The 27990-nt window shown below is 44.0% G+C and overlaps 2 protein-coding genes across 2 annotated transcripts; one reads left to right on the forward strand and one right to left on the reverse strand.

Annotated features, from left to right (window-relative positions):
- Positions 1-1287: 1287 nt before the first annotated feature.
- Positions 1288-2463, forward strand: LOC310866998 (protoheme IX farnesyltransferase, mitochondrial-like; the record flags this gene model as incomplete). The annotated part of the gene is made up of 1 exon (XM_083776792.1): positions 1288-2463. One exon carries the CDS (start codon positions 1288-1290, stop codon positions 2461-2463), a length of 1176 nt encoding a protein of 391 aa, XP_083632918.1.
- Positions 2464-5139: 2676 nt separating this feature from the next.
- On the reverse strand, positions 5140-27701 carry f5 (coagulation factor V). The gene is made up of 25 exons (XM_083776794.1): positions 27506-27701; positions 27079-27161; positions 25915-26037; positions 24529-24741; positions 23076-23234; positions 22158-22379; positions 21518-21683; positions 20419-20599; positions 20238-20334; positions 19343-19548; positions 18452-18599; positions 17620-17832; positions 14609-17024; positions 14316-14484; positions 13239-13475; positions 12061-12277; positions 11113-11292; positions 10727-10843; positions 10551-10622; positions 9507-9592; positions 8468-8623; positions 7917-8061; positions 7647-7798; positions 6858-7040; positions 5140-5652 (listed from the first exon to the last, which is right to left on the reverse strand). Exons 1-25 carry the CDS (start codon positions 27667-27669, stop codon positions 5506-5508), a joined length of 6252 nt encoding a protein of 2083 aa, XP_083632920.1. The 5' UTR covers positions 27670-27701; the 3' UTR covers positions 5140-5505.
- Between the last annotated feature and the right edge of the window lie 289 nt (positions 27702-27990).

Raw genomic sequence — 27990 nt, forward strand, 5'->3', positions numbered from 1 at the left:
TAGGCACTCGTCAGAGTGAAGTTCTAGTTACTACAGTAATTACTAGGCCTGTGTAATTAAGATCCTAGTTGGTATGGAAATAACATACACACAGGCCAAAATACAGACATATTACAGATCTCCATATATGGGAATAAAAGGGACACAGCCAACCATGTATTGCATAACTAGATTTATCATGGCCTATAGTCCCACATAAACGCTACGATGAATGACATCTCTGCGTCGTTCGTAGAGAGACCATGACGTCATAGAATGTTTATTAGACATAAATGTAAAAATCACACTTCGTGTGAAGTTAGTGATGCCTTTCATCACAATGATGACGTCTGATGTCAACAACATGACGTCACAGACATGCACACAAAGCGCTCAAGAACAGCCAGTAGTCCAAAAATAACTTCTTGCGGTCTTGTTTTAATTCTCTAACAATGGGTGCTCTGACAGACAGCCTGTTTATACTGGTGCTCTGTGGGTATTGCTGCTATTGCTGGATCAAGAAATGTGACGACGACAGCGAAACCTTGAACTGGATTGCGGCAAATACCAAGGAGTGTCCTAAATGCCACGTCACCATCGAGAAAGACGGCGGCTGCAATCACATGGTTTGTCGGAACTGTAAATCTGACTTCTGTTGGGTCTGTCTGGGTCCATGGAAAGGCCATGGCAACTATTACAAATGCAATTCTTAGTTGCCAATTGCTTTCAGACTTGGTGTGTGGATCGCTCATGGTTCAAGGCTGTGTCCCACTTAATGCCCATTTTAGGCGGGAACCCCTTTTGGTGTTGGCATTATGTTATGCTTTAGCTATTTAAAAATAGCAGATCTACAAGCTCATAGCAGTGCGCCACCGATTGGTATAGAAACATAGCTTTTTCAGAAAACTGTCATTTTCAAATAGCCATTTTTAGAATCTGATCTCAGGTCAGAATGGGTTAATGCCCATATGGAGATCTCTGTATATGTCTATCAGCATGACATCATAGTGAGATCGTTTGGAGGCGTGCTGCATGCAAAGGAGACACAACAGAACTGGCTTCATGCTTTCAGAAATATGATTCAATATGTTCATAACGCCATGTAGTCTGTCACGTCTGGTTGGTACCAGCATGAAGCGGGAATCGGTTAGAAATGCCCTTAGAAATCAGCAGTGCGCTTGCCACCCATTTTACCCATCCAAATGGGTAAAATACCAGCACCTGAACTTCCCTAAACAACAGTATGTAACAAAAAGCAATGATGACCTTCACCGACGAGCTACCCCTAAACAACCGTCTATCTTGGCCATGCCCATGTATGAGAGGAATGACGTGGTCATCACGCACTTGCCGCATGTACCGGTCACCAGTCCTACAGTTGCAGACGTCACGCTACACGGAGGAGAGGTCACCCGCGAGGTAGTAACGCAGCCTGTGACATCCGCACCCACAGAGACCTCGTTACAGGCACCTGCCGCGTCTGGGGCGGAGTGGACCTCAGTGGAAACTCCCCGTGTGCAGCTGGAGACAGACGAAGCCAGACACGGCCGTCTGCGCAGACAGTGGAAGGAGCTGAAGGTCGAGCTGGCCGATCTGCCGGACGTGTACGCCAGACTTGCCAAAATCAAACTCACAGCACTGGTGGTCGCGACCGCAGCAGTGGGCTATGCAATGGCTCCGGCCCCCTTTGACCCCACCACGTTCTTTGTGACTTCCCTGGGGACAGGCCTGGCCTCGTGTAGTGCCAACGCCATCAACCAGTACATAGAGGTTCCCTTTGACTCCAACATGAACCGCACAAAGAACCGCCCCCTTGTCAGAGGACAGGTGAGTCCCCTACACGCGGCGTCATTCGCCCTGGCCTGCGGCATGCCCGGGGTCGCCATGCTCGCAATGGCAGTCAACCCGCTGACGGGCTTCCTGGGGGCCCTCAACGTCCTTCTGTACACCTGTTGCTACACTCCCCTCAAGCGACTCAGCGTTGCTAACACCTGGGTGGGGGCGGTGGTGGGGGCCGTCCCCCCCGTCATGGGCTGGGCGGCTGCCACGGGTTCTCTGGACCCGGGTGCTCTGCTGCTGGGGGGCTTCCTCTACTGCTGGCAGTTCCCGCACTTCAACGCCCTGAGCTGGAACCTGAAGGAGGACTACTCCCGCGGGGGCTACCGCATGATGTCCGTCACGCATCCCGCCATGTGCCGGCGGGTGGCCCTGCGCCACAGCCTGTGCCTCGTCGGCCTGGCGTGCGTGGCCCCCGTGCTGGGCGTCACCACCTGGACCTTCCCGTTGGTCTCGCTGCCCGTCAACGCGTACATCAGCCTCCTGGCCTTCCGCTTCTACAGGAAGGGCGAACGCGGCAGCGCACGCAGGCTCTTCTTCTGCAGCCTCTGGCACTTGCCCATGCTGCTGCTGCTGGCGCTCACGTGCAAGAAGAAGCCCGACATGGACCTGGAGAGTGAACCGGCTCTGCTTTGCGGAAGCCGGTGAACAGCTAACTGGCTGCACGTCTCCGAGTGGCGCATTCTCGCTCCCGTGACGTCATGTTGACGCTTTGTCAACATAACATTTTGTGTCCAATGTAGAGTACGTACCCCTTCCTTGTACCATATTGACGAGCACAGATGATTTACTATTCTTTACCTATATCACATGCCTCAATCATCAGATTGTGGTGCATGCTGAGAAGTGAAGCTGTTCAGGAACTCTTGTTAAAAGCACTTACTAGCCTTGAGAAGGCTATTGAAATTGGTTTATCCAAGGAATTATGCCAAGACTCATCAGTTCAGTACAAGTGGGAAATTGCACAAGGTCTGGACAAAAACAGCTCAGAGCAAATGTTACCGATGTGACAAAATGGGACATCTTGTAGCAAGCAATTGAATTGGAATGTCAATTGCAGGAAATGTGGCATGATTGAACATGCTTGTAAAAGCTAGCACATGATTGAACATGCTTCTAAAAGTTATATAGGGAGCTGACAAAAAAAATGAAAGGCCATTATACGCACTAAAGCTGAAAGCAGCGGCTCATCAGATGAGACAACAGTGTATGTATGTACTTTCAGTTACTGGGTTTCCCATCTGCTGGACAGAGAACAAGGTTCATTCCCTCCAGTAAGCCTATTAAAGCTATACATGCAGGCCACAGGACTATATACCACATATAGCCCGCATGAAAGAAGTGTCCTGGGACTCAGGGATGGAAATGATTATCAGTACACACTACAGTACGTAAGTTGTAGCAATACTTTTATCTTACCACTGCTTTGCATAAGCAAAGCATAAGCCTCCTAAAACTATACTCAATCTTTGATAAGAACAACATACTGTAGATATATTTATTTACACATTCAAAATTAGCAACATAATAAAGGGAAACTTCAAACTAGGTAACATTAAGCCCCTCCAACGTATGTGGCAGCCAAGACTATGGACTTTTAATGTTTGTTTAGAGTAAATGGTAATAAATGATGCATTAGATTAAAGATTTAAAGATTGAATTGATCCCTTTAAACTTCAAAGTGGTTGTGCACTGAGTTGATTGATTGGGCCATGCAAGTGTAAAACTTGATCTGTGCTTGTTAATGCTCTCTCTCTAATCAATTAAAGCATCATGGACAACTACCTGTTTGATGCCTGTCAGAGCTGGGAGAGTGAATGAGTTTGTACACACACTGACTTCACTTGCCTAGTATCCCTGTAAGGACGTTGGGAGGTAAGGGCAGCAGCAATTCAAATGAATCTCAGAGAGCTACCTGTCCATTGATGGACAAATCTCATTGGTAGAACTCTCCGGATGACCAGACTCAGCTTCACCCAAGCTGTGTGACAGATCCATACTTTCATTTTTCATTCAGCTAGAGTCCGCAAAACACAATACCAACCCACTGCAACAACTACCGGTAATATCCTTCTTCTTTACAGACTGTGAGCCAATAAATACTTTGTGCGTGGGGTTTTAGTTTCATATTTGGGTATGGCGGGTGATATCACAAACTAATAGTTTGTGATATCACCAGCCATACCCAAATATGGTGTGATCCAAGCAGGAAGGTCTGTCTCTCTGTCTGTCTGTGGGGAATTGGCTTTTGGTGTTGAGGGGCTGACATGAATGGCACATCTCTTCAACATTTCATGGAAGTCTGGGACAGTACCGAAGCAGTAGCTGACTGGGTGGTCCCCCCTTTTCAAAAAGGGGTACCAGAGGGTGTGTGCCAATTATAGAGGCGTCACATTACTCCAGTCTCCATCAGTGACGTGATGTCAGGTCGCAGACACATTTTTATGGGTCCGTGACTGACTATACGCTAAATATTATTTTCCTTTTCCTACATACATTCTTTCATCCATTAAAAACAATTTCAACATTTTTCATTCATTAATAAAGTGTTTCATAAATAAAATGTAATAATTCAAATAGCGTTAAGGAGTTGTGAAAATAGCAGATTTACGAGCTCGCAACGTGAACTGATCTACTATTTTCACTATAATTTAGGTCCTAGGCAAATTAAAAGATTTTGAGCTAAAAAGTTTGGGAACAGCTGACATACTGATATCCGGCCTCCCACACGAACTGGGTTATTATTATAGCCATGCCATGTGTATATATAACATTCTCTCATTATAGAAAGTTTCCCTCCAGACCTTTAATGCTCTAGGCTTTAATGTGATTTGACAGCATTTAATTCATCCACTGAATACAGTAAAGGGTAATTAGATTTATTGACAAATAAAATAAACTTATACTACTTACATATTTACATTCATTCACATTAATTCACGACACAATGCAATGTATATAAAAGTGTGTACATTTCATCCATGTTCATTTCCTACAGCATGTAAGGAAAAGGCAATAACACTGTCTGGTATATTATTGGTTGCAGCATCCCTTCCTAGATAGATGAAACTCGAGTCCCCCTGGCGGCATGAATGCTGATTTATGATACAGTAGAGCTAACTGTAGCTGTTGAACTTCTCACATATACACGTCACAATGAGGAATGGCCGGAAAGCAAGACGTGGATATTTTAACCTACAGATATCCCCGTTTGTTTTTGACTGCACGTACAGACTGGGTACGTGCGTGCGTGTGTGTGTGTGCGTGCGTGTTGCGGGGGGTATATACCCTATACACACACCACGTGCGTGTGTGTGTGTGCGTGCGTGTTGCGGGGGGGTATAGGGTATATGTGCTTGCATACAGTATGTACGTTTGTACTGTACATAATAGACTGCGTGCCAGTATATGTTTTTGAGTGGTGCAACCACTCCAAGGAACAGCAATGTCCGTGTGTCTGTGTTCACCTATCTATGTGACGTTAATGAGCGCCAGTATTATCTGAGTACCAGTAGGGGCGCTGTTTGCCAGAAACAGAGAGAGAGACAGTGCTGCACTGTTGCCTGCTAATGAGAGAGAGAGAGAGAGGGAGAGAGGAGGAGGGGGGGGGGGGGGGGGGGGGAGAGAGAGGGGAGTTGCACCACTCGGTTCACACGGGTGTGATTTTTTTCTTCTTGCGTGAGTTCCATATCACTCAAAGTCACAGCCCAGCAGTTCTATTCTCATGGTGATGGAACTCCTCCAACTCCTGGGGAGGACCCGTACGAAGCGGGAGAAGATGGGAGGGTAGATGTAGTTCTTCACATGACCGTTGTTGTCCGTGTTCCCGATAAACGTCTGGAAGGGAAAGTGACGGACATGTTTTGAATGACTTCAATCATCGAGCTATACTGCTGCCCAAAACGAAAATCCAGTGAGTGAGTGGACTTTTGTTTTCACGTTGGTTGGAAACGACTAAACTTACAGTACATTAACCCCCTTTTGTTGTTTTAAGCGTTATGCTATACTTTAGCTATTGAAAAATAGCAGATCTACAAGCTCATAGTGAGATCTACGAGTACGAGCTTGTAGATCTGCTATTTTTTTTTAATCTTGAAAATGTGGCGAAAATCTTTGAATATATATAGTTTCAGAGCGAACCTTGAGTCCTTGACATGACATTTTGAGAACCACTGATATAGAAACATAGGGTTTTTCAGAAAACTGTCATGATTTAGAAGACATTTGTAGAATCTGGTCTCAGGTCTCATTGGGTTAAACACTTCAAACCTGGCATCCCTCTTGCGGGTATACCATCATAATAATATTTCAATGTTATTGTCTCCGTGGGGCCAAAGGCGTGGCCGAAACTAGATTCTCGCCCCTGGCCATGGGCATGTGATCAAGACGGATCTGTCAGATTTGTCATATTCCATCCCGATTGGCTAAGATTGACTTTCATAGTTTGCAGACGTGGCCTGTTTTGAACAAAATACCTCAAATCATGAACACAGCCTCCGATTGCCGTGAAACATCGCTGGCCCACAATAAGCTATACCTGCCCTGGCGGAGACCTGTGCTCCACATTTCCTTCCTTTTTTATGGCAATTCGCAACCATTTTCTTTCAATTACATTTTGGAATTTCTAATTTCAAGCTAGTTCGGCTTCTATGATTCCATTTTCAGTAGGATTTATTCACGAGACTACAAAAGCCAAAACAGAAGCACATTTTCATCAGCGCTTCTGTGATTTCAGCGGCTGTTAGGCAGAAGCGTAAATTGTAAACACATACTGTCTCGAAAGACTTTGAGTCATTCTAAACGGGAACCCATTTTGGTGTTAGCATCATGCTATGCTTTAGCTATTGAAAAATAGCAGATCTACAAGCTCATAGCGCGCCACTACGAGCTTGTAGGTCTGCTATTTTTGAAAGATCGAAGAACGACTGACATTTTTAGAATCTGATCTCAGGTCAGAATGGGTTAATCAGACCACATGTGTGTCCAGTGGAAACCTCGTATGAATCCGATCTCAGGTCAGAATGGGCTAACAGCTGGCGTACCTTTGACGTGTAGTCCGGGTCATCCGTGTAGTCGTTCCAGTGAACGCCGTCGTTGCTGTATTGCAGGGCGTAGGAGATCACATACATCTCAGTGCCGATTGCCTTGGCACCCTGTGTGACGATGCCCGTGATTTTCTTCACCTGGGCGAGCTCCACCTGTAGCCACTGGTACATGTTACTCGTCTAGAGAGAGAGAGAGAGAGAGAGAGAGAGAGAGAGAGCGTGAGTGAGTCAGAGAGAGAGTCAGATGTATCAGTCTCAAATATTGTGTGAACACAGACAGAAAGTTTAATTCGAACAAACCGTCCTACACGATTCTGCATAGACAGACTGGGACATTTTCTGGGAGTCGTGATTGTGTGGTTCTCAATCCCTTAATACCCTTCGCAAAGTTTAAGACTGACATTAAATCAGAATCATCTTTATTGTCACATTAAATAAAAAGGTGGGTATAGAACAAATAGACGGGGATGTGAGTTACTGACCGTCGGCCATTTGAATCACGCATGTGCTTGCTGTGTGTATTTGTCTTAATCCATTCTGGGCGGGAACCCCTTTTGGTGTTAGCATTATGCTATGCTTTAGCTATTGAAAAATAGCAGATTTACAAGCTCATAGCGCGCCACCGAGTGGCGCGCTACGAGCTCGTAGGTCTGCTATTTCTTTTTTATCGAAGAGCGACTGACATAGAAGACATTTTTAGAATCTGATCTCAGGTCAGAATGGAAAACTGTCAGGATGTAGAAGACATTTTTAGAATCTGATCTCAGGTCAGAATATGGGTTGTACCTTAGCCTGCCATGCGTTGATGGTGCCCTGCATGTTGAGCCGTGCCAGGGACGGCTTCCAGGGACCAGAGTACCAGCTGGTGGCGGTGGAGCTGGCCTTAATGCGACCGTCCTCAATCCGCCTGCTCTCCATACCCAGGGGCACTGAGCAACCTGGAGGAGGGAGTCACGTGATATCACAGGCAGGCAGCTGCTACTAGCTAGTTTGCAGAACTTTCACCACGCATCAAAGAAGGTATAGTTCTCTAAAATGGGGCCCTCAATGTCTTACCGTCAAGCTCACAGCCGTAGAACTCCATGCGTAGCGTGGGGTTGTTGTGAGAGTTGACAGGGTGGAGTCTAATGAAGCGGCCAATCAGAGGAGGGAAGAAGGTGTTCACCTTCGTCTCGTAGGCTTCCTGGTTCCCAGGGAATATCTAGGTGGACAGAGAGAGAGCGATTGTGTGAGAGAAAGATAAGAGAGGGATGATCACTCAGGGATCACTATGTAATGACTCTGTAGTGTAGGGTATAGGTTGTAGTTTAAAATGTGTTTTGATGATGATGATAATTGCATCCCCTTTTAATTATTGAAGGTGTATTTTTGCATTGATTAAAGGTATATTTGAGGAAATTCTACCACTTGGGCGTTTGTGAGCACCGCAGACAGTTTTTAAGTGCACGTTATAATCATCAGCATGAAGAGATTTGTTTTTAATTATTAGTATTATTATTATTTTATTATTATTTTAGAATGACATTTTAATGAATTACGTTAAGTTTGAATTGACCCAAAATATCTCTTTAACTGTGTGGACTGGCTACTGTATAACTTCCACCCACCTTCCTGAACCTGTTGCTATCGCCCTTGTAGTAGATCCACTTCCTGCGGTCGGTGCTGTAGGAGACGGTGTAGTTGGTGACGTACTGATCGTACATCATCTGCCGGGCGCCCTGCGTGGCAACCTGGCTGATCACCACCGGCCTCAGGAAGTCCACCTGTGGCAAAGGGACAGGGGAGACATGGACATGGAGACATTATCAAGGGACAGGGGAGACATCAGACATGGGGACATTATCAAAGGACAGGGGAGACATCAGACATGGGGACATTATCAAAGGACAGGGGAGACATCAGACATGGGGACATTATCAAAGGACAGGGGAGACATCAGACATGGGGACATTATCAAAGGACAGGGGAGACATCAGACATGGGGACATTATCAAAGGACAGGGGAGACATCAGACATGGGGACATTATCAAAGGACAGGGGAGACATCAGACATGGGGACATTATCAAAGGACAGGGGAGACATCAGACATGGACATGGGAACATTATCAACGGACAGGGGAGACATCAGACATGGAAATGGGGGACATTATCAAGGGACAGGGGAGACATCAGACATGGGGACATTATCAAAGGACAGGGGAGACATCAGACATGGGGACATTATCAAGGGACAGGGGAGACATCAGACATGGGGACATTATCAAGTAAGTAAGAAAGTACATTTTATTCATATAGCACAAGGAAATGAAAGCAGTTAAAACAGAGGAAGCCTATACAATTTATCGCAAACAGGACATGAGCAAATAAGAACAAAAACATGGAAATCAAGACAGGAAGGCCATTTATTGTGTCCTCTATTGACTATTCCATACACATGTCAATATTACACACACACACACACACACACACACACACACACACACACACACACACACACACACACACACACACACACACACACACACACACATACACACACACACACACACACACACACACACACACACACACACACACACACACACACACACACACACACACACACACACACACACACACACACACACACACACACAGTAGGTACCTGAATCCAGTTGTGTTCCCCCTCTGTGCTCCATGCATTGTATTTACCCTGGTTGTTCAGTCTGGCCAAATGAGGTACCCAGAATCCTACAGAGGCAGACATGTATTTATATGCATTTTGTATCCCCATTAAAGTATAGACTTATTTTGAAGTATAAATGTCACGGGGCAGCCCGTGCCCTATATACAGACAATGATTGGGAGAGTCACCTCTGCAGTGGCATTCCTGTTGACTGGGAAGGTGCCAAGTGCTGCAGAGGAGGAGGGGTGTTTGTTTCGAGAGCAATCTTATTTAAAACAAAACTATAGTTTGTGTATGAATGGACGTCTGGAATTTCATGGTTAAGTTAAGGGTAAAACCTTCAGTAAGGGTGTGTTTACTCATTGGCCTTTTGTTTGCTTATGGTGAGTTAATTGAATTGCCAATTGCTGTAATGTGGTTTGGTATGTCTCACTCCTATAAAAGGGAGCCTGCAGGTGATATGTTAGTTAGTTAGACCTTGGTTGACACACAGGTAACAGCCTGAGTGAGAGCTGCCAGGGCCCTTTGGAAAGTAAGGGTATGGAACATGACATGGCCTGTTACAGCTTCTTGTTGTTTTAGGTGTTCTTCAGTAGTGTTGTCTTCAAGTATGTTTATGTGTGTACAATTGTTATTTTGGCCAAATCTTGTTTTTTGTCATCGTCTTTGCCGAGGCTGCACTGTACTATAATCTGCACTGGACTGGAAAGGTGAATAAAAAACCCTTTTTGGAGCCTTGGCCGGTCGGCCAACTTCACAATATTTATTTATTTACTTAATATTTAGTGTGTATCACAGGTGATAACTCGGACGGACGGAGACAGGCAGGCAGAAGGAATAAGAAGAGTCATAATTCATAAAGGGCCGGGGTCCAAATAGATAGATTAGTTAAATTAATTAAGAGATCTATATTCAATGCAATACTTTTACAGGCCACTGTGGCTGTGATACAGTAGGACTATGAAAGATACAGTATGTTAGTAGGAAGGATACTATATATACTATACTATATATCATGTTTACCTCTGGTATGGTTAGCAGTGATCTGACCGTCTTTCACACTCCCAGAACTTAGTCCCAGGGGATAGTAGCATTCTAGGAAAGATACATGAGCAATGTTACGGAATATAAAGTAACAGAACAAAATGACAATGAAATTGTGTTCTAACTTTGGTGGTCTAGTGTTGAGTGGCTCGTACCTTTATCGAGAACCAGGAAGAGGGTCTGCATGCCGTTCTGCTGGTTGAAGCCAACCTCTGTCTCCAGCTGCCAAAGGCCAGGCTTGGACGGCTTCATCTCCAGAGTGGCAAAGCCCCCTGGGACAGAAATGGCAAGGTGAGGGGACATATTTTTGGCACAAGTGCTTATTTTGGGTTACATCAATAGTTTTTGCTGTACGTTATACAATATAAGAGTTTACAACTCAAGTCTCAACAAGTAGTTTCGTTACTGGTGTGCACAGCTCAGAAGGTATAGGCACGGGAAGCAGACGCGTATGCTGCTAAAGCACATTTCTGTGAGTGCTGGTGATTTTTTAATTCGGAATAAAACCTATACATCAGACTGCAACGGAAGCGGCGCTAACCAGGCAACAGCGGGAAGACAGCCTGTCGGTGACTCTTTGTCTGCTTGTGGAGGAAGGTCTGTCCGTGGAAGTAGACGCTGTGAACGTCCCTCTGAGAGCCCATGTTCAACAGGTGCCAGCGAACCATCTGGTCTGTGTACATCCTCAGCCCCTTCAGGCTGTACACGATGCCATTGATGGCTGGGGGACACAACACAGGAGACATCAGTGATGGACAATAGTAATCAACATTCTAGCTATTCTATTTGTAAATGTATTTAACGTAGTAGGGGTGCTTGATATTTATATTTTGTGGTTAAAACTAAACGTTTGTTGTTGAAAGGTTAAAGCACTATATTCTGATAGTAATCATTGCTATACATTAGTTTAACAAAAATATATCACGTGCCCTTACCGTACCTTTTAATAGTTCTTAGTATATGGGGGGGAAGTATTTGACACAGATGGTCAGCTATATTCTTGTGAAATATACGCAGTAAAATACTCCGTCTATGACAGTAAGCATGGACCCAACACTGAGGATTTCAGTCAATCAACTTGAATATAAATCTGTGAATTATGGGCGTTCTTACACGGGAACTTGTAACCAGCTCAGTGGCCTTGTGGTTAGAGTGTCCTAGCCTGGTTAATAAACCAGACTAATATCGCACTAATTTGCCAACGGCTGATTCGGTCTGGTTTATTAACCAGGCTAAGAGTGTCCGCCCTGAGACTGGGAGGTCGGGGTTCGATCCCCAGCCAGGTCATACCAAAGACTAAAAATGGGACCCAGTGCCTACAGTAACTGCTTGACACTTAGCATCAAGGGTTGCATTGGGGGTAAGTCCCTGCGACATACTAGCGTCATGTCCAGGGGGTGTACTTGTACATCAAGCTGCCTCACGCTACAGAAACAGGAGATGGGCTCCTGCCCCTATGGGCCTCATGGCCCATAAGGCTACTACTTACACGGGAACTTGAGGTTCTCTCTGAAGTTGGGGTCCCTGACTGCCCTTTGGTTGGTCCTCTCCATCATCTCCCGGTTCCTGTCGTAGTACCAGCTCCGCGTCTCGTCGAAGGTCATGAAGAGCAGCACAAACTCCCGCATGTCGAGCAACTTCTGGCGCAGCGTGCCCTCCCGACACACTAGCAAAGGCCCGATCAAACCGGAGTGGATATCCCTCTCCTATAGAACGTTTTGTATTTACAGTGTTCAGAAATATTCTTACATGAAGATTCAGTGATATATATACATTTATACATGGTGCATAAAAAAATATAATATTGTGGGGAAACATGCATATATTCTAGATTCATTGCATAAAAGTGAAACCTTTTTTCTTTTAATCTTGATTATTTTTTACGGTATAGCTCATGAAAAATGAATAAATATTAGTCATTTTCGAGTTACACAGCTTTTTGTCATAACTCGTGTCACATTTGCCATTGACAATGAAAGGAGAATTTACGTCATATGTGTCTGAGCAAATCGACATGTTACGTCATGATGATGTACGATGATAAGAGTGCCCCTCACTTCACATGGTTTATATTATAATTTTTCTTTTAAAATATTAGTCTTGTATAAGAACAAAAAAGAAGAAAGTTTTATAATACAGAAATGTCAACCTTCCGAATTTGGCACCTTTCCACAGTGCAAAAACTACTAGTAACTGGTTTGCTAACGATCGGCTTTTTGTGCCAACACAAACATTAAATGTGCCAACACAAACATTGTGCCAACACAGACGGGAAGAGGTGAGACACCATTACCAACAATGCAGACGCTATCAAAGCAAACCAGGGGATGGTGGCATGATCAAGTATTGAGTGCATAAATGGACAACCTACTTTTCAGATGGTCAACATTTCTCTATTATAAATATTTTTTCAATGTAATATATTCTAATATTTTGAGATACTGGATTTTTGAGCTGAATTAATCAAGATTAAAAAAGAAAGGTTTGAAATATTTCACTTCATGTGCAATGGAAGTTTCACTTTTCACAATATTTTTTTTTTATATATATATATAATTCAAGAAATCTGATAATAGAAATTGAACTGACAGTAGACGTTTAATTCACAAAAGTTATAATTTTTCTAGAATACTTTGAAGGAATATTACTCTATTTTTCTTTACTCACAGGATTAACCCCAGAATAGTACGCCCAGGTCCGACAGGAAGACTCGTCTTTCGATGGTCCGACCCTGGCAGGGACCTTCCACAGGTACGTGAAGGTGGTGTTGGGTTGAACCTCATTGTCATATTTATACCAGTATTTAGACTCATCGTCATACTCCAGGCCCTCGGCCTGCTTGTTATAGGTAACCCCATTTGGGTGCAAGGAGAAAGGACGACTGGCCTTGTTTCTGAAGATCACCTACAATCCAGGAAGACCAGATGGTGAGTGGATAGTTTTAAATAATCCATATTTGCATAGATCATATGAGGTCGAGCTCCAAAAGTGGTCTTTGGTATGCCACAGAGAGGGAGGGAGGGAGGGAGGGAGGGAGGGAGAGGGAGAGACTGGGAATGACACGCAGCAAAGGTCATCGGAATTGGGACTCGAACCCGCGACATGCTGTCAGGCATGCGCCTATCCACACTTTTCCTGGGCTGTGTGTGCTCCAGTTCCTGTTGATTTCATTGGATATCATTGGTCATCTGACCAGTTTTATTGGCTTTCATTGGATCAAATCGACAGGAACTGGAGCACACACAGCCCAGGAAAAGTGTGGCTACGTGTGGTATGTGCCTCCTGGACCACTAGGCCAGAGGGCGCCCAATATTTCATATTTTTATGTTTTTTTTTCATAAATCAGTGTCCTATATGTTAGACTTTGTCATATGACATTGTCGTGCAGAAGTAGATCTGCTATTTTCGCTACTTTAGGGATGCGTGTGAAACTGTAGTTGCACTATAACTTCACACTCATGCTTAAGCCCTTTCCACACCTAAGCGCAAAACGGTTTTGTGCCGCGGACAGATGAAGCTGTGATGCGTGTGCGCAGCTGTTTTTTTAGACAGCTGGTGGATGGGAATTAAGCTCCACCTCCGCGGACGATTGACGCGGAGGAGAGCGCTTTCCCGGGAATCTGGCCGTCGTGCAAGTCGTCCGCGGAAGTGGAGCTTCTTTTCCATCCACCAGCTGTCTTAAAAACCCGGTTTTGAAGCTGTGCGCGGCTCTTTTGATAGTGTGGCACCACCTAGTAAGCTTACCAAGATGCTCTGTCCAACTTCGGCCTTGATGAGCGGCCCCAGGATGCCCAGGTGCTCCTCCAGCTCCCCCCGGAGGTCTGGGGTGGTGAAGTCACTGTCCAGGTATTGCCGGAACACCACCTTGGTGAACTTGGTTTCCTCCATGCTTTGAAGCGTCTTCTCTTGCCGCCTGCGGTGAAACGAGTTAGTGTACACTAGTATGTATGTATGTATCTTTGTTCACAGTTAGTATAATATCCTCAAATATGCCATCTTTCTTATGGCAGTGCGTGTCATTCTACCCCGGTGCTTACCTATGTCCATAGCCGCCATAGTCCCAGACTACTTCCTCTGCAGAAATGAAGTACGTTTTGACGTTGGTGCCAGCTGTTTTTAGGTAGTATTTAGTAGTCTCGTCCAGGGTGATTTCTTTTTGGCTACTGTAGGGGTCTATGTAGGACACATACTCGTACTCGTTCTCTTTGACGTCGTCCTGTATGTCGAGATGATCAGGGTCTTCCCCGGGTACGTATAACTGATAGTCTCTGAAATCGGGCCGTGGCACACCGATGACCACCGGCGTGTTGATCAGATCTTCCTTGCTAGAGATGGACCGTGGCTTGCTGTAGACGGGCCGTGACCCACGTGGGGACATTCCTGCAGGGTTGAGGCCCCGTGGAGATAAAGACACTGGTGGTCCAGTCCTGGCCTGGGGCTTGTACGCTATCCTCCGCCTGGTTTTCATGGCATGGCCTTTCTTGGGCCACTGTCTGAGGTTCACCGTCCTTTTGGGTTTCTTTGTCGTGGTCGGGGTCGGCGGAGCAGTTGACTTTGGCGGACCGTTTGAAATATACTTGATCATGTGGTCGGGTAGCTCCATGGGGACCGTCTGGTGTGAACCGTTGTAGGTCCAGTTGTGTTCCTGGGAGTGGAGGGAGGTGGTTTTGATCGCTTCCGAGCTGTTGTTCTGTAGGTAGATCATGACCACATCCTCACCGCTGTCACTCCCCTCCTCAGAGCTGCTACTGTCCGGAACATGGGGACTGTCCCAGACAGAACCTGTAGATTCACTTGACGACACGCTCGTATTATTTTCATGTTGATTGGAATCGACGCTGGAATTAGTTTCTTCTGAAGAGGAATTAATTGGATTTCCATACTCCTGTCCCGCTGTCGTGTTCTGCATATCATGTACGTTCGTCACATTACTGCCTCCTTCCACCATCACTTCGGTGCTGGTTAGGTTGAAGCTGTCTGTGTTGCTGGTGTTAAAATGTGAAGCCGCAGCGCTGGAATTGGACCATGAATGGTTTGCTACATCTTTTGACATATCAAATGTTGCATTATGATTCGCCACTGTTGCGTTCTCAATGGATGAAACTGCAGTTAGAGATGCATTGCCCGTTGATGAGACATTTTGACCAGATGTTGGATCTTCATGAATGAGAGTCTCACTCTCTGTCCTGGCCCCTGCATCTGGGACCGCCGTCTCCCCTGTGGTGTTGGAGGTGTGGTTCAGAGCAGTTAAGACGTCTCCTCCTGTGGTGTTGGAGGTGTGGTTCAGAGCAGTTAAGGCGTCTCCTCCTGTGGTGTTGGAGGTGTGGTTCAGAGCAGTTAAGACGTCTCCTCCTGTGATTTTGTCCTCTGAATCCTCACCCTGGGTCATGTTGGCAGAACTCTGGTTTACACTCTTGTCCTCCAAGACTGAGCTAGCATGTCCTGATAACGTGTCCGTGACATTGCTAGTGTCTGTCGTTATGTTGTCTATATTAAATGCTAAACTCACATTATGAATTGTCGTGTTGAGAAGACGTGTTGATAAGGCATGTTGACCAGATGACAGGTCTTCCTTCATGGCGGTCTCGTTGTCTGATGCAGACGCCATCTTGGCCCTCGCATCCAGGAGCACCGTCTCCTCCGTGTTGTTGTGGTGACGATCGGTTTCAGAGTAGTAGAACACGTCTCCTCTGGTGATTCTCTCCTCCGAATCCCCACCCTGGTTCGTGTTCACAGAACTCTGGTTTACACCGGTTTGGGTTAAATTAATTATCTTGTCCTCCAAGACTGAGCTACCATGTCTGGTTATATGTTTTGCTTCTGTAATGTTGTTCTCTCTCAGCAGTACACTGGTGTTATAACGTGTGTTGTTCTCTGGCACAGAGATGTTGTGAAGAATTGAGCCACCCGAAGCAGTGCTATTCTGTGTCTGGGTTTGATTTTCACCGATGCTTTGGTTCAACAAAGTATTCGTTGTGTGGTAGGAGCCTTCAAACCTTCGCTGCTCAGATTCTACGGTGCTATTTGATTCAGGCTCTGAAGGAACGCTGTCATTCCCATTCTTTCCCTTCTCAGTGGCACCCACACCACGTCCAGACACACCATAGTCGTCGAAGCCGGAGAGATCCAACTCCTCCATATCCGAGTTTTGGGACTTGTTCTTATGAGACCTGAGGCCGAGTTCGTCTGCAAACATAGCTGTGTAATCATCAACCACAACCTCTTCCTCCTCCTTGTTTTTTAACATTAACGCAATGCTTGCCTCCTCTTTTTTCTCTTCTTCTTCTTCTGAACTAGGAGGCTTCCAAATCGTAAAGTCTTCCTGTTTGCCTCCTGTTTCCTCGTAGTCTGAATATTCATACTGATAGTCACGGAAGCACTCCACATCCCGGAACTTTACTCTCATCCCTTTGGTTGTCTCATGGGAGTTGAGGGAAGCCAGGAGCCAGATGCCTGATTCAAAGGAGACATACAGTATGCATTGGTCATCTGTGGTCTATATTTGGCCACCTGACCCTATCATCCCTACTCTGGAACCGAACATTTGACAAAGATATCTGTTTTACAAGCTCACATCGTGTTGCAATGCAAGCTTGTAGATCTATCTATTTGTGGCTATTTGGGGCTCCATTTTCGTCACTGCTGAACCCCTTATCCCTAAACTTCTTTTACTTTTTTGAAAAACATTTTTGAATAGTTCAACTACCCAATCTACATTGACACGTTGTGAGCTTGTAGACTGGCTATTTTAACTATTCAAAAATGTTTAGCAAAATAGTAAAAAAGAAAAAGGCTAAGAAGTTTAGGGATAAGGGGTTTAGCGGGGACGAAAATGGAGCCCTTGGTGATCCCTGGGGGGCTCTGGTCAATGAAGTACATGGGGTGTAAGTTGTACTTATCTGTGATGATGACATCATAATTAACACTGAACCCTCATCTATGCTAAACCAAAGGATCAGACTGATCTGAGGATTACACATTTTACAGATCACAAACAACTGTGCAATGTTACATAAAAAGTCACTGTAAGCCACGGCCCACGACTTACCAACATTGTCCATGTTCATGGAGATGGTCTCTCCAGTCATGGGGAAGAGGCTGAGGAAGTCCTCCGTGCGCTCATTCAGCTCAAACGTGTGTCCGTAGAAGGTGGCCGTCTGGATGTAGTCCTGTGCACCTATACTGGACATGTGCCACGTTGCAATCTCCCCATTACAGAAGCCCAGGGTCTGACCACTCTCAAACACATAGCCGTTGATCGCTGCAGGGACAAAACATCGATAAATACTGTAATATGGGTCAGAAATACAATGGTACAGGGGGGCTCCAGGTGGTCCCCAGCTACATGATGGAGAGTTGGTAACCCTTATTTAGATCTTTAACTCTTGAGAGCATAACATGAAACGATATTGTACGCTCTCAAGAGTTAAATTCTTGTTAATCTGCATTACTTAATTTACAAGAAATAGCCTATAAACAATTAGAGAATTTAGAATAATTATATCCAGATAATAATGGAATTGTGTACAAAATCTTCTCCAACAAAATATTCAAAGTTTTGGGTCCGAGAGGCTAAATCGCATAGCCTGGCTAATAAGCCAGACCGAATCAGCCGTTGGCAAAAATAAATTGCCACCGCGACAGTGTTGTGTGATATTAGTCTGGCTTATTAGCCAGGCTATAAATCTCAGTGGTCCGTGGCTCAAATTCAGTAATGGACCTTGAATGAAAAGGGTTGAAAACAACTGATGTAAATTCATCACACAAATCCGGTTGTATGATACTGTAGATAGATGGTAGGCCTTTGATGTGATATGGTGAATAAGACATTTTGAGTACTGTACAGTAAAAGGGTGATGAAGATTTGTAGCAGAACTCACTGTGCATAACATTAGATTTATAAAAGTCAGGGTCTGCCTTGTTGACTCTGGATAGATCACTGTAGGTGCGAATGTTCTTATCCAGGTACCAGCTCTTGTTTTCATCAAAGACTGCAAACATGGCATGTTGCTCTTTGTCTGATTTCAGCTATAAAAGAAAAACATAAAAATTTAAACTGGGTTCATCTAAGCAGGATAAAATAAAACGGCACTGGAGAGAATTCACACTTTGTATTTTAGTGCCCCCAAGTGGCAACGAGAGGTAATGTCACACCAACATTTCACTGCTTGTACATGAGTGACAAATAAACCCTTGTGTTGAATCTTTCGTAGTTTAGCTTTAAAGGGATTGTGACATTAAAAAAAAGGTTTTGGAATTGTTCTTATTTTTTTTTAGGTTTTCTAATCTCAATTGCACCCAAAAAACATGAACTTTTAATATTCAGTAGATTTTCTGTGATCTGGGGTTTTCTGGCTCAAACAGGTGCTCTGATTTTCCTGCAAATCCCATATATGTCAATGGGATTTGCCAGCAGATGTCACTGTTTTCACTGTGTTGCCTGTTTTCAGTGTAGCTCAAAAGGCTTCCAAACCCCAAAGAAAACTTCAGACCACAGAAAATCCACTGAATGTTCAAAGTTCAGGTTTTTTGGGTGTAATTGAGGTCATAAAACCTAAAAGAAAAAATACAAATAAATGAAAATGAATGTCATAAAACCTTTAATACTGTTATAACCGTTAACTGTTTACTGTTACAAGCATTTTGTTTGTTATGCAAGTTCTCTGTAATATTGACACATGGTGACAAACTACAATGTTATCTTACTGGGGGAAAAAAAGCATAATGCAGATGTCTTAATAGTGTCTGTGTGAAACGTGTGAGTACATTACCTGCACATTTCTGACATTGAGGGACTGACTCTTGCAGATGAGGATCGGTCCCACGAGTCCTGAGGCGATGTCTCGAGGTGTGTCCACCGCGCTGTGGTACATGCGCGTGAGACACCGGGAGTCTCCATCCAATGGCTCGTCCTGCTCCACCACTTTCCACGTGTAGATGTGAGTCTGGCCTGGTTGGACACCATGAGTCTGGTTCCCTGGGAGGACACAGGCAAGTATCACTTCTATTCAGTGATGGAGAACTGCCAGGGCAAATTGGGTATGTGCCCTGATGTGAACATGATCAAACCTAGCAGACACTAGTACTACACAGTACACAGTATACATTATGTCTATCTACAGTAAATAACATAATATGTGAACAACAAGTACCCAACATAGTGCTAGAGGGTTAGTCTGAAGAGGTTTATTCCACAGCTTGGGAGCCAGGAAATAAAAAGGTAGATTTATTGCTGTGTATGTATGGGGTTCTTCAAATTAAGAACATTATGGAAAAGGAACTGCATGTATGTTGGCACTGAAAAGCCAGAGGTTAAGCTTTGTTTCAGCAAAAAGTTCCCCAATGTTTGTACTGTATGTACCGGTATTCTAAGAGAGCAAGTCATGATAATCCATCTCTGTTTCTATTCTATCCTATACATTTGTTATGTAAGTGGAGCGGACAGCCCATTACAACTAAAGTTGGAGGAAAGACAGAGAGATTTGTTCACAAGATTTTAACTCATATATTAGACTTAAATGCAGGGTAAAGATGCATAATCAGAATAAGATGCTTTGTTGTGTTGTGTTCTATGGTATTCTGTTGTGTTTTCATTTAATTGAAATTCAGATTTAGGCTTAAATAAATGTTACCTCTGAAAACACCATCAACAGAAAGACACAGTACCTCCCGGTGGGTAGTTGACCCCTTCTTGTGATTTCTCTATGGTCAGTCCATGTGGGTAGATGCTGTAGGGCCTGGAGGCCATGTTCTTGAAGTAAATCTGATAAAGACAGATGTACGTGAGAGCCAGTATCTATATATATGTGCTATAGTCAGAAGGTGAGTCGTGGGAGTGTGATGTCACCTTGATAACGTCTCTGATCTGGGCTCTGATCACTGGGCCCAAGATGCCAACCTCGTCCTTCCTCTGCTGGTTCTCTGCTCTCACAGTGAACGTATCGTCTGTGTACTGCGTGTACAACGCCTTCCTGTACTTTCCACCGATTCGATTCAAGCCTGGTGTCAGGTAGTCTAACTTGAAGTCCCTAAAACAGATTTATGGATTGAGTGACATGTACACAGACAGACAAAGCAAGCAGCCTTGGTACAATAGTTTTCCACTCAACGCATTTTGATGGCATAGGATGGCTCCGGGTAGAAGACAGAGTCAAGCAGTTGAAAATGGGGCTGACTTTCAAAATTGTAAATTCAGCCCTGCCCTCTGTGCCCTCAGTCCGCATTTACTTAACTGATTACCTCACAAGGGTGAGCAACTCTCACAGCCACAACACTAGAGGGAGTATAAATAATGATCTGGTGCCGCCCACATATAGAACAAATAATGGGTAAATTCACTTTCCACAGCACTACCAGGAATGCCCTGCCCCCTTCCCTCAAAACAAACAAATCACTGGCTTCCTTTAAAAACCGGTCTGAAAAATCACCTATCAATGTCAGCGGGTCAAAATGAGAGAAGATGACTGCCCAACCGCCCTATACCCCCCTCCGAGTGATCTATTTGTATTTAGATGTTTTTGTACTTACACCTGTAAATAGTTATCATGTTTTTGAGGTATCTCGATTACTGTCATCATTGTGTTGTGAATGAATGCATGGGATCCCGAATGGAAACAAGGCCGCAAGGTCTTTTTTCGGTGCTATCCTTTTGGATAAAAATGTGCTTTGACTGTACCATGTACTGTTTTGCATTTGTTATTGTCTAATAAAATAATCAATCAATCAATCAACGCTATACAAGGCAGCTTAAATAATAAAAATAATCCCACTCGTGTGAAGTGAGGGGCGCTCTTATCATCATACATCTTCACAATCACGCGATTGAGGATGAAAAGTGAGGACAGAAAATTGAGGACGATGCGATGATGTATGACGATAAGAGCACTTCACACGGGTGTGAATTTCATTTCATCAAGGATCAGATCAGTGAATATATATTTTTTTACTTGTCAATGGAATCTGGCATGTTGGGCGCGTAGTTCCAGATAATCTCCTCGGCAGCGATGTAGTACTTCCACACCTTGCTCTCACGTCTTTGCTGAATGGTCAGCCTCTGCTCGGGTGCCATAAAGCCAGCACAGAACTTCACATCCACAAAACCATGCAGGCCGGCTAGAGGGGAAACAATTATTGATAAAAGTGCAGTAAAGGTCCATTTGAAGGTACTTCATTGCATTTATAATATCTCAATGCGCTCTCTACCTTGTAAGGAAATTGAATTAGTTCAAGAGGTTGTATAAACCTACTATACTCTACATGCTTCATTTTTGTTATACCAGTTATAAGTAAGTAGCCTTGCCGAGCCATGAGGCCCATAGGGCAGGAGCCTATCTCCTGTTTCTGTAGCGTGAGGCAGCTTGATGTAAGTAGTACACCCCCTGGACATGACGCTAGTATGTCGCAGGGACTTACCCCCAATCCAACCCTTGATGCTGAGTGTCAAGCAGGGAGGCACTGGGTCCCATTTTTACAGTCTTTGGTATGACCCGGCCGGGGATTGAACCCCAACCTCCCAGTCTCAGGGAGGTTGGGGATTTGGAAGATATACCATATCTGTAGTGTGATAAACGGAACGCTTGTTCATACCTTCCAGGTGTTTGGTGGTGTGTGAGGACAGCATCCACCTGCCAGGGTGAACAGCTGTCATGCTGGCCGTGGTGGCAGAGCCGCTGACCAGGCCCACAGATGACACTTTGTGCCCAGCCTGCTGAAACACCTGCCCGTTCATATGGACAGAGAACACCTCGGGCTCTGAATTCATGCCCATCAGGTGCAGGCTCACAGCGCTGTGAGCACAAATACTGACATCTGGGGGGAGAAGAAAGCCACAGGTTATCTTAGGGGCAGCGGTGGATGAACGGTTTGCGGAGCGGTCTTGATATCGGAAGGTCACTAGTTCGTATCCCCGGACCGGCACGTTAAAATTACCACCGCTGAAGTGCCCTTGAACAAGGCATTGAACCCCTACCATGAAATGTTCTATGAGCAGTGCCTGGCTGTAAACAAGTTATTGAGCTTAGTCCAGTTACCCTGGGTAAACATAGTAACTTTCTTTCTTTCTTTCTTTCTTATCTATTTTCTCTTGAGTTTACTGCCAGTGCTATTCGCATGGTCACATGTGGATATTTTGGCTGATTAAATTTAAGTCATTCATATTTTTTCTTTTAGCAATGAATCATTCACAATCATGTTATAGTTTATCAACTATTTAAGTTTCTAAATTATTCACACTGATTAATCAAATAATGGAAAAGAAATTGACAGATGAATTGACATTAACCAATTATGAAAATAATTATATCGATCAATATGAACCACAAAGGACCGATCTGGTCCGTAAATCTGGTGTCAAACAGCAAAAATAGCAAATCTACAAGAGCTCAAAACAAGTCACAGATGACACCATTGTGGACAGAGAATACATTAGGCTTGACTAACTGACCGGGTCAATACATTAGGCTTGACTAACTGACCGGGTCAATACATCAGGCTTGACTAACTGACCGGGTAGGGATCCACTTGTGTATCCATTGATGGTGTATTTGACTTGGTTGTCTGTGCCGTGGCCTTGGCGGTACCAGCTCTGTCTCTCATCAAACACCCCAAACAGGAACACATATTCATGGTGGAACCGGAACTGTTCCCCCAACTCGTCCAGACTGCCTGTTGAAAGCCAGAAATAGACAAGACAGACAGTGAGACACAAACACTCAGACCGACCATGGAAGAGAGCGGAAATAAAAGATAGGAAGAAGAGAGTATGGTGTGATGGAGGGAGAGAGAGAATGTGTGTGAGTGTTTGGGCTAAATACTGTATTTCCAATACTATTTCATAACTAATTTCTTCCCAAACATTGTATCACAGTTTTTAAATTCAATCTTGCAGATGATGGTTGTGATGGAATTAGAATCAGTGCACCTGGCTTCTCTGTCCTTTTTAATACTGTATGTTGTTTTTGCAGACAGAAGCCCTTGTCCAGTGGGGTTCTTTCTTATCTGTCTGCATTCCGTTATGTTGAGCTATTGCAAGCAAGGTCATTCCCTCCCTTAAAAACTCTTGTAATCTACCAACTCACTGAAAGACACTGAGGCTCCTACAAGGTCTCAAGACGTACTCTAAAGCTAGCAAACAATTTACAATTTAGGCATTTAGCAGACTCTCTTAATACAGAGCGACTTACATTAAGCAATAACAAAAGCATGGCATACATCACATATATAAAAAGTAGTTATCATGAATCATGTATAAACTAAGAACGTAACAGTGGAGTATCTATGTAAACTATACATACTATACAATATTATATATTATACATGTGTACTATAAAGTGCTATGACTACATAAAATGCAATTCTAGTGCGGTCTACGTAACAAGCTATAAGTCTGTTTAAAATACTATCTAAGTCTACATAAAGTACTATCTAAGGGGCTAGGCTAGGGCAGTTCTGACTGTGATGGGAAGTGCATTCCATAGTTTTGGAGCCAGAAGGGAGAAGAGTTTGGGACGTGTGGAGCATTGTCCCGGCGTGTTTAGTGAAGGTACCTCCAGCTTCCCTGCTTTGGCTGATCTGAGTGCGCGAGAGGGTTTGTAGTGTACGATCATACTTGTGAGATATGGGGGAGCCATGCCTTTGGTTGCTTTGAATGCCAGCATCAGAGTTTTGTATTCTGTGCGGGCAGCGACCGGGAGCCAATGGAGGGAGCGGAGAAGGGGGGAGACGTGTGAGAATTTTGGCTGGTTGAAGACCAAGCGAGCTGCAGCATTTTGGATCAGTTAGAGGGGCTTAAGTGCACATGCCGGTAGGCCAGTAAGGAGGGAGTTACAATAGTCAAACATTAAACAAGACAGAGTGATTGTGTTCAGTGATTCATCTCACCACTGTTCATTAAGTTGCATGTTGCATAATGTACCTGGCTTGCAGATTATGTTGGTGCATGCTGAATAGTGTACAGTACCTGGCTTGCAGATGAGCAGGGCACCAACGAGGCCTGTGTTGTAGTCCTGCACCATGCTGAAGTGGGACATATAGGTGTAGGTGAGACAATCTGGGTCATTTATCTGGGGGGCCACGTCTGATGTCAACTCCCAGTAATACGTGTGCTCTCCATTGGGTGGTACCACGTCATCCTCCTTCTCCTTCTGTGACGTGTTGTCAAAATACTGGGCTCCTGGCAGAGAAGAACAGCTCCAATCAGAACATATCATCATGATTGCAGGAAAGAATATTAATAATCATTTAACTAAAAGGTACAGTCAGTACTCGATCTGCCAAGACCATGGATGGAACTCCTATATTCAGCTATAGTGTAGATTATTGTCCTAACATAAACATTAAATGCCATTGACAATGAATAGAGAATTTACGTCATGTGTCTGAGCAAATCAGTATTTTTGTGTTAACAAACATTACATGCCATTGACAATGAATGGAAAAGAGCGCCCCTCACTTCACACGGGTGTGATTTTACTTTTTACAAAAATAATGAAGTGAAATATTTCAAAAGTATATACAAAATATGTGAAATAAAATGCATGGAGGTACATCCAGTGTGCTGTGTGCACAAGAAAACTAGTGCAGGGGTGCAATGGGGTTGTCCTCACTTCCTCTGTCAACTGGAGACTCATGCTCAAAACATGCTGGAGGTTTAAGCCTAGTAGAGCAGTTAATAATTTAAAGAGTTTCCTGTACACAAGTCATGAGTCTGTTACGTAATTTCAGTTATTAAAATAAGACCGTGCCATCCTCGATGGTTTTAAAATGCCTGTGTTGTGTACAGTCAGTGTTAAATGTATTATATATTATATGTACTTTGTCAAATAAACCAAAACAAGGTTTTCCTCTATTATGTGCATTTAATATTACCGTAATTAAATTGTGATTAGTCTCAACCCCCCTGATCCACAGTCCCAGGAAATTGTTTCTTATTTTGTGTATGGAATGACACAAATTGATTGAACAGGCTTAACAGGGCTTGCTGTTGGACTTCAGTACTGTTGACTGCCTTAATCTGCTTATCCTAGTTAATATTGAAGAAAAGGCCAAACACAGATGTTTGTCTATTGCCCAATTTTGTGTATTTAAATGAATCAGTACTTCAAGAGCACCCAGAGTAGCCTAGGAAAAACCATTTGCTCAGTTTTTTATAGCATGTCTGGTGTCCTTAGGGGTTTTAACAGATGGGTGAACCTCCGTGGCCACAGTAAGCTTCCACAACAGCCATGACACGTGACACGTGTAGTGGTGTTTAACAGTACCAACCCTCTGACTGTACCTATAGTCGTGTTTAACAGTACCAACCCTGACTGTTTTCACATGTGTAGTGGTGTTTAACAGTACCAACCCTCCGACTGTTTTCCGTAAGCGATCCCATGTGGATGGATGCTGTATGGCCTGTCCGCCATGTTCCTGAAAGTGACGACAAGGACCTCTCCCACTTGACCCCTCAGCGTGGGTCCGAGTAGGCCTGCAGAAAATTGGGTTAAAGTTTAGTCATTAAGGCTTCAGCCCACTAGCGCTCCTCAGTCTTCACACACTATACTACTAAATCAATTAGTGGCACTATTTTATGTATGTGATTAGACAAGATATTAGTCTAATACTATAGTGGTCAGGAGGTACAGGCACATCCCAGTAAATTCAACAGGTGCTCGAACAAAACAAATAAACTGAAAACGAAGACGAAGTTTGCACACCGTTAAAAGCTCCCAAAAGACTTTAAGTAGCCTACTAGAGCGCGGAAAAAAACATACGTTTCGAAACGTTTGTTTTTTCTGCTCTGGTAATTTAAGTATTTGGGGATATTAGTCTAATACCCCACAATCAGTATCCTTACTGTGTGTGCTGCAGAAAGTAATACATTATATTGTGACAATTGATGGAATATTATGTATATTATAACATGTATATTATGTTATTGTGTGTCTATGAGTGAACACTTGACCCACATTATTAGTTGTGGGTTGTTCTCCTAACAGAATACAGTTCATTCAATCAATGCCAACATAATACCCAGACATGTTGTACAATACATACTGTGACAATGTATAGTAGTTATCCTCTCACAGGGCAAAAAGCCCCATGCTGTCACAATAACCGCCTCAGGAAGTATTGAGAAATGAACATACGTCCACAGCAATGTGTTCAAGTGTTCAAGCGATGACCATTAGTTCCCATAATTCTAAAGGTGACGGGGGACGCACAGAAATGATGATTCAGTGTTAATAACCTTTTGCATTGTTCAACGTATGGGCGAGGGACAGTTGGGATCGATTGCGCCAGACTTCATGAACTGCCACTCTGTGATTTTGTATTGCTGAGATGGAGAGCAATTTGGACGCCCAGTAACTCATTCTGTCATATTTTAACTTTATTTGTTTGTTGTCATCAAGAGCTATCTACATCACAATGCGGTTAATTTCCACATTTATTCATCTGGGTGGGAACTGTATTGGGAAATGCAGAAACCAGTTCCCGGTTATGCAACTCAGACAGACAGCACGTTTACCTAACCAGGAGGGATGAGTCTTTGCCTGCTTGAAGCCTCTCTCATACTCTCTGAAGACCACTTTCTTATGGGTGTGACCAGACCTGGTATAAAGGTGGGGCACAGTGACTCAACAATTCTCATCTCACATCAGCCACACCAACAACAATGATTGAACATTTTTAATTAATAACACGTAAAAAGTAGCCTCCCAAATGACCCCTGAATAGTTGCAAATGAGATCCATGTCCACTCCGAAATGCCTGACAGCCCTACCAGAGTTGTTCACAAAATATACACCTCTTATATAATAAAAAAGAATATATGCTCATTAAATGATCAAATGATAGTATGAAATGATTACACAAGACTACATGTAATGCTACATCTAATTAAAAGCATATCAGGCATGGCGACAAGACCATCTAGTAAACATGATAAACCCTACCTTTGTGGTCCATCGCCTGAATAGTCCCAGTCAATCTGAACAGCGGCAATATAGTAGTGTCTCTCCTTGAGTTTGTCCTCGTGAGCTCTTATGATTGAGAGGACAGTGAGAAGAACCAGGACAGGCAAGAGGCAAGGAGCTCCTGCCCAGGAAAAAAGTCTCATATCTAAGGGTTGGAACTCCTGGTAAAAATGGTCTGTTCTGGAAGTCAGGAAACTATGATCTGACAGAGGTCCACTGTGTGCTTTATCTAACACTGACACATGCACCGTTGCACGTACGCGTGCACGCAATATACACTCATGCTCATGATACACGTTTAAACATTATGTCCGAGGGCAGTGAACTGCTTTTCTTTTTTCACTATCCTAATTGAAACCATGTGCATTTTGCCCCAAACCACTAGGAGGGACTCCTAGTGGTGTGTCTATTCCCATAATCTATGCAAAGAAAAACAGTGGGGATGACAGATTTAATTATATGAC

This window comes from Protomyctophum parallelum (assembly GCF_964188405.1).
Source record: "Protomyctophum parallelum genome assembly, chromosome: 11".
NCBI classification, from domain to species: Eukaryota; Metazoa; Chordata; class Actinopteri; order Myctophiformes; family Myctophidae; genus Protomyctophum; species Protomyctophum parallelum.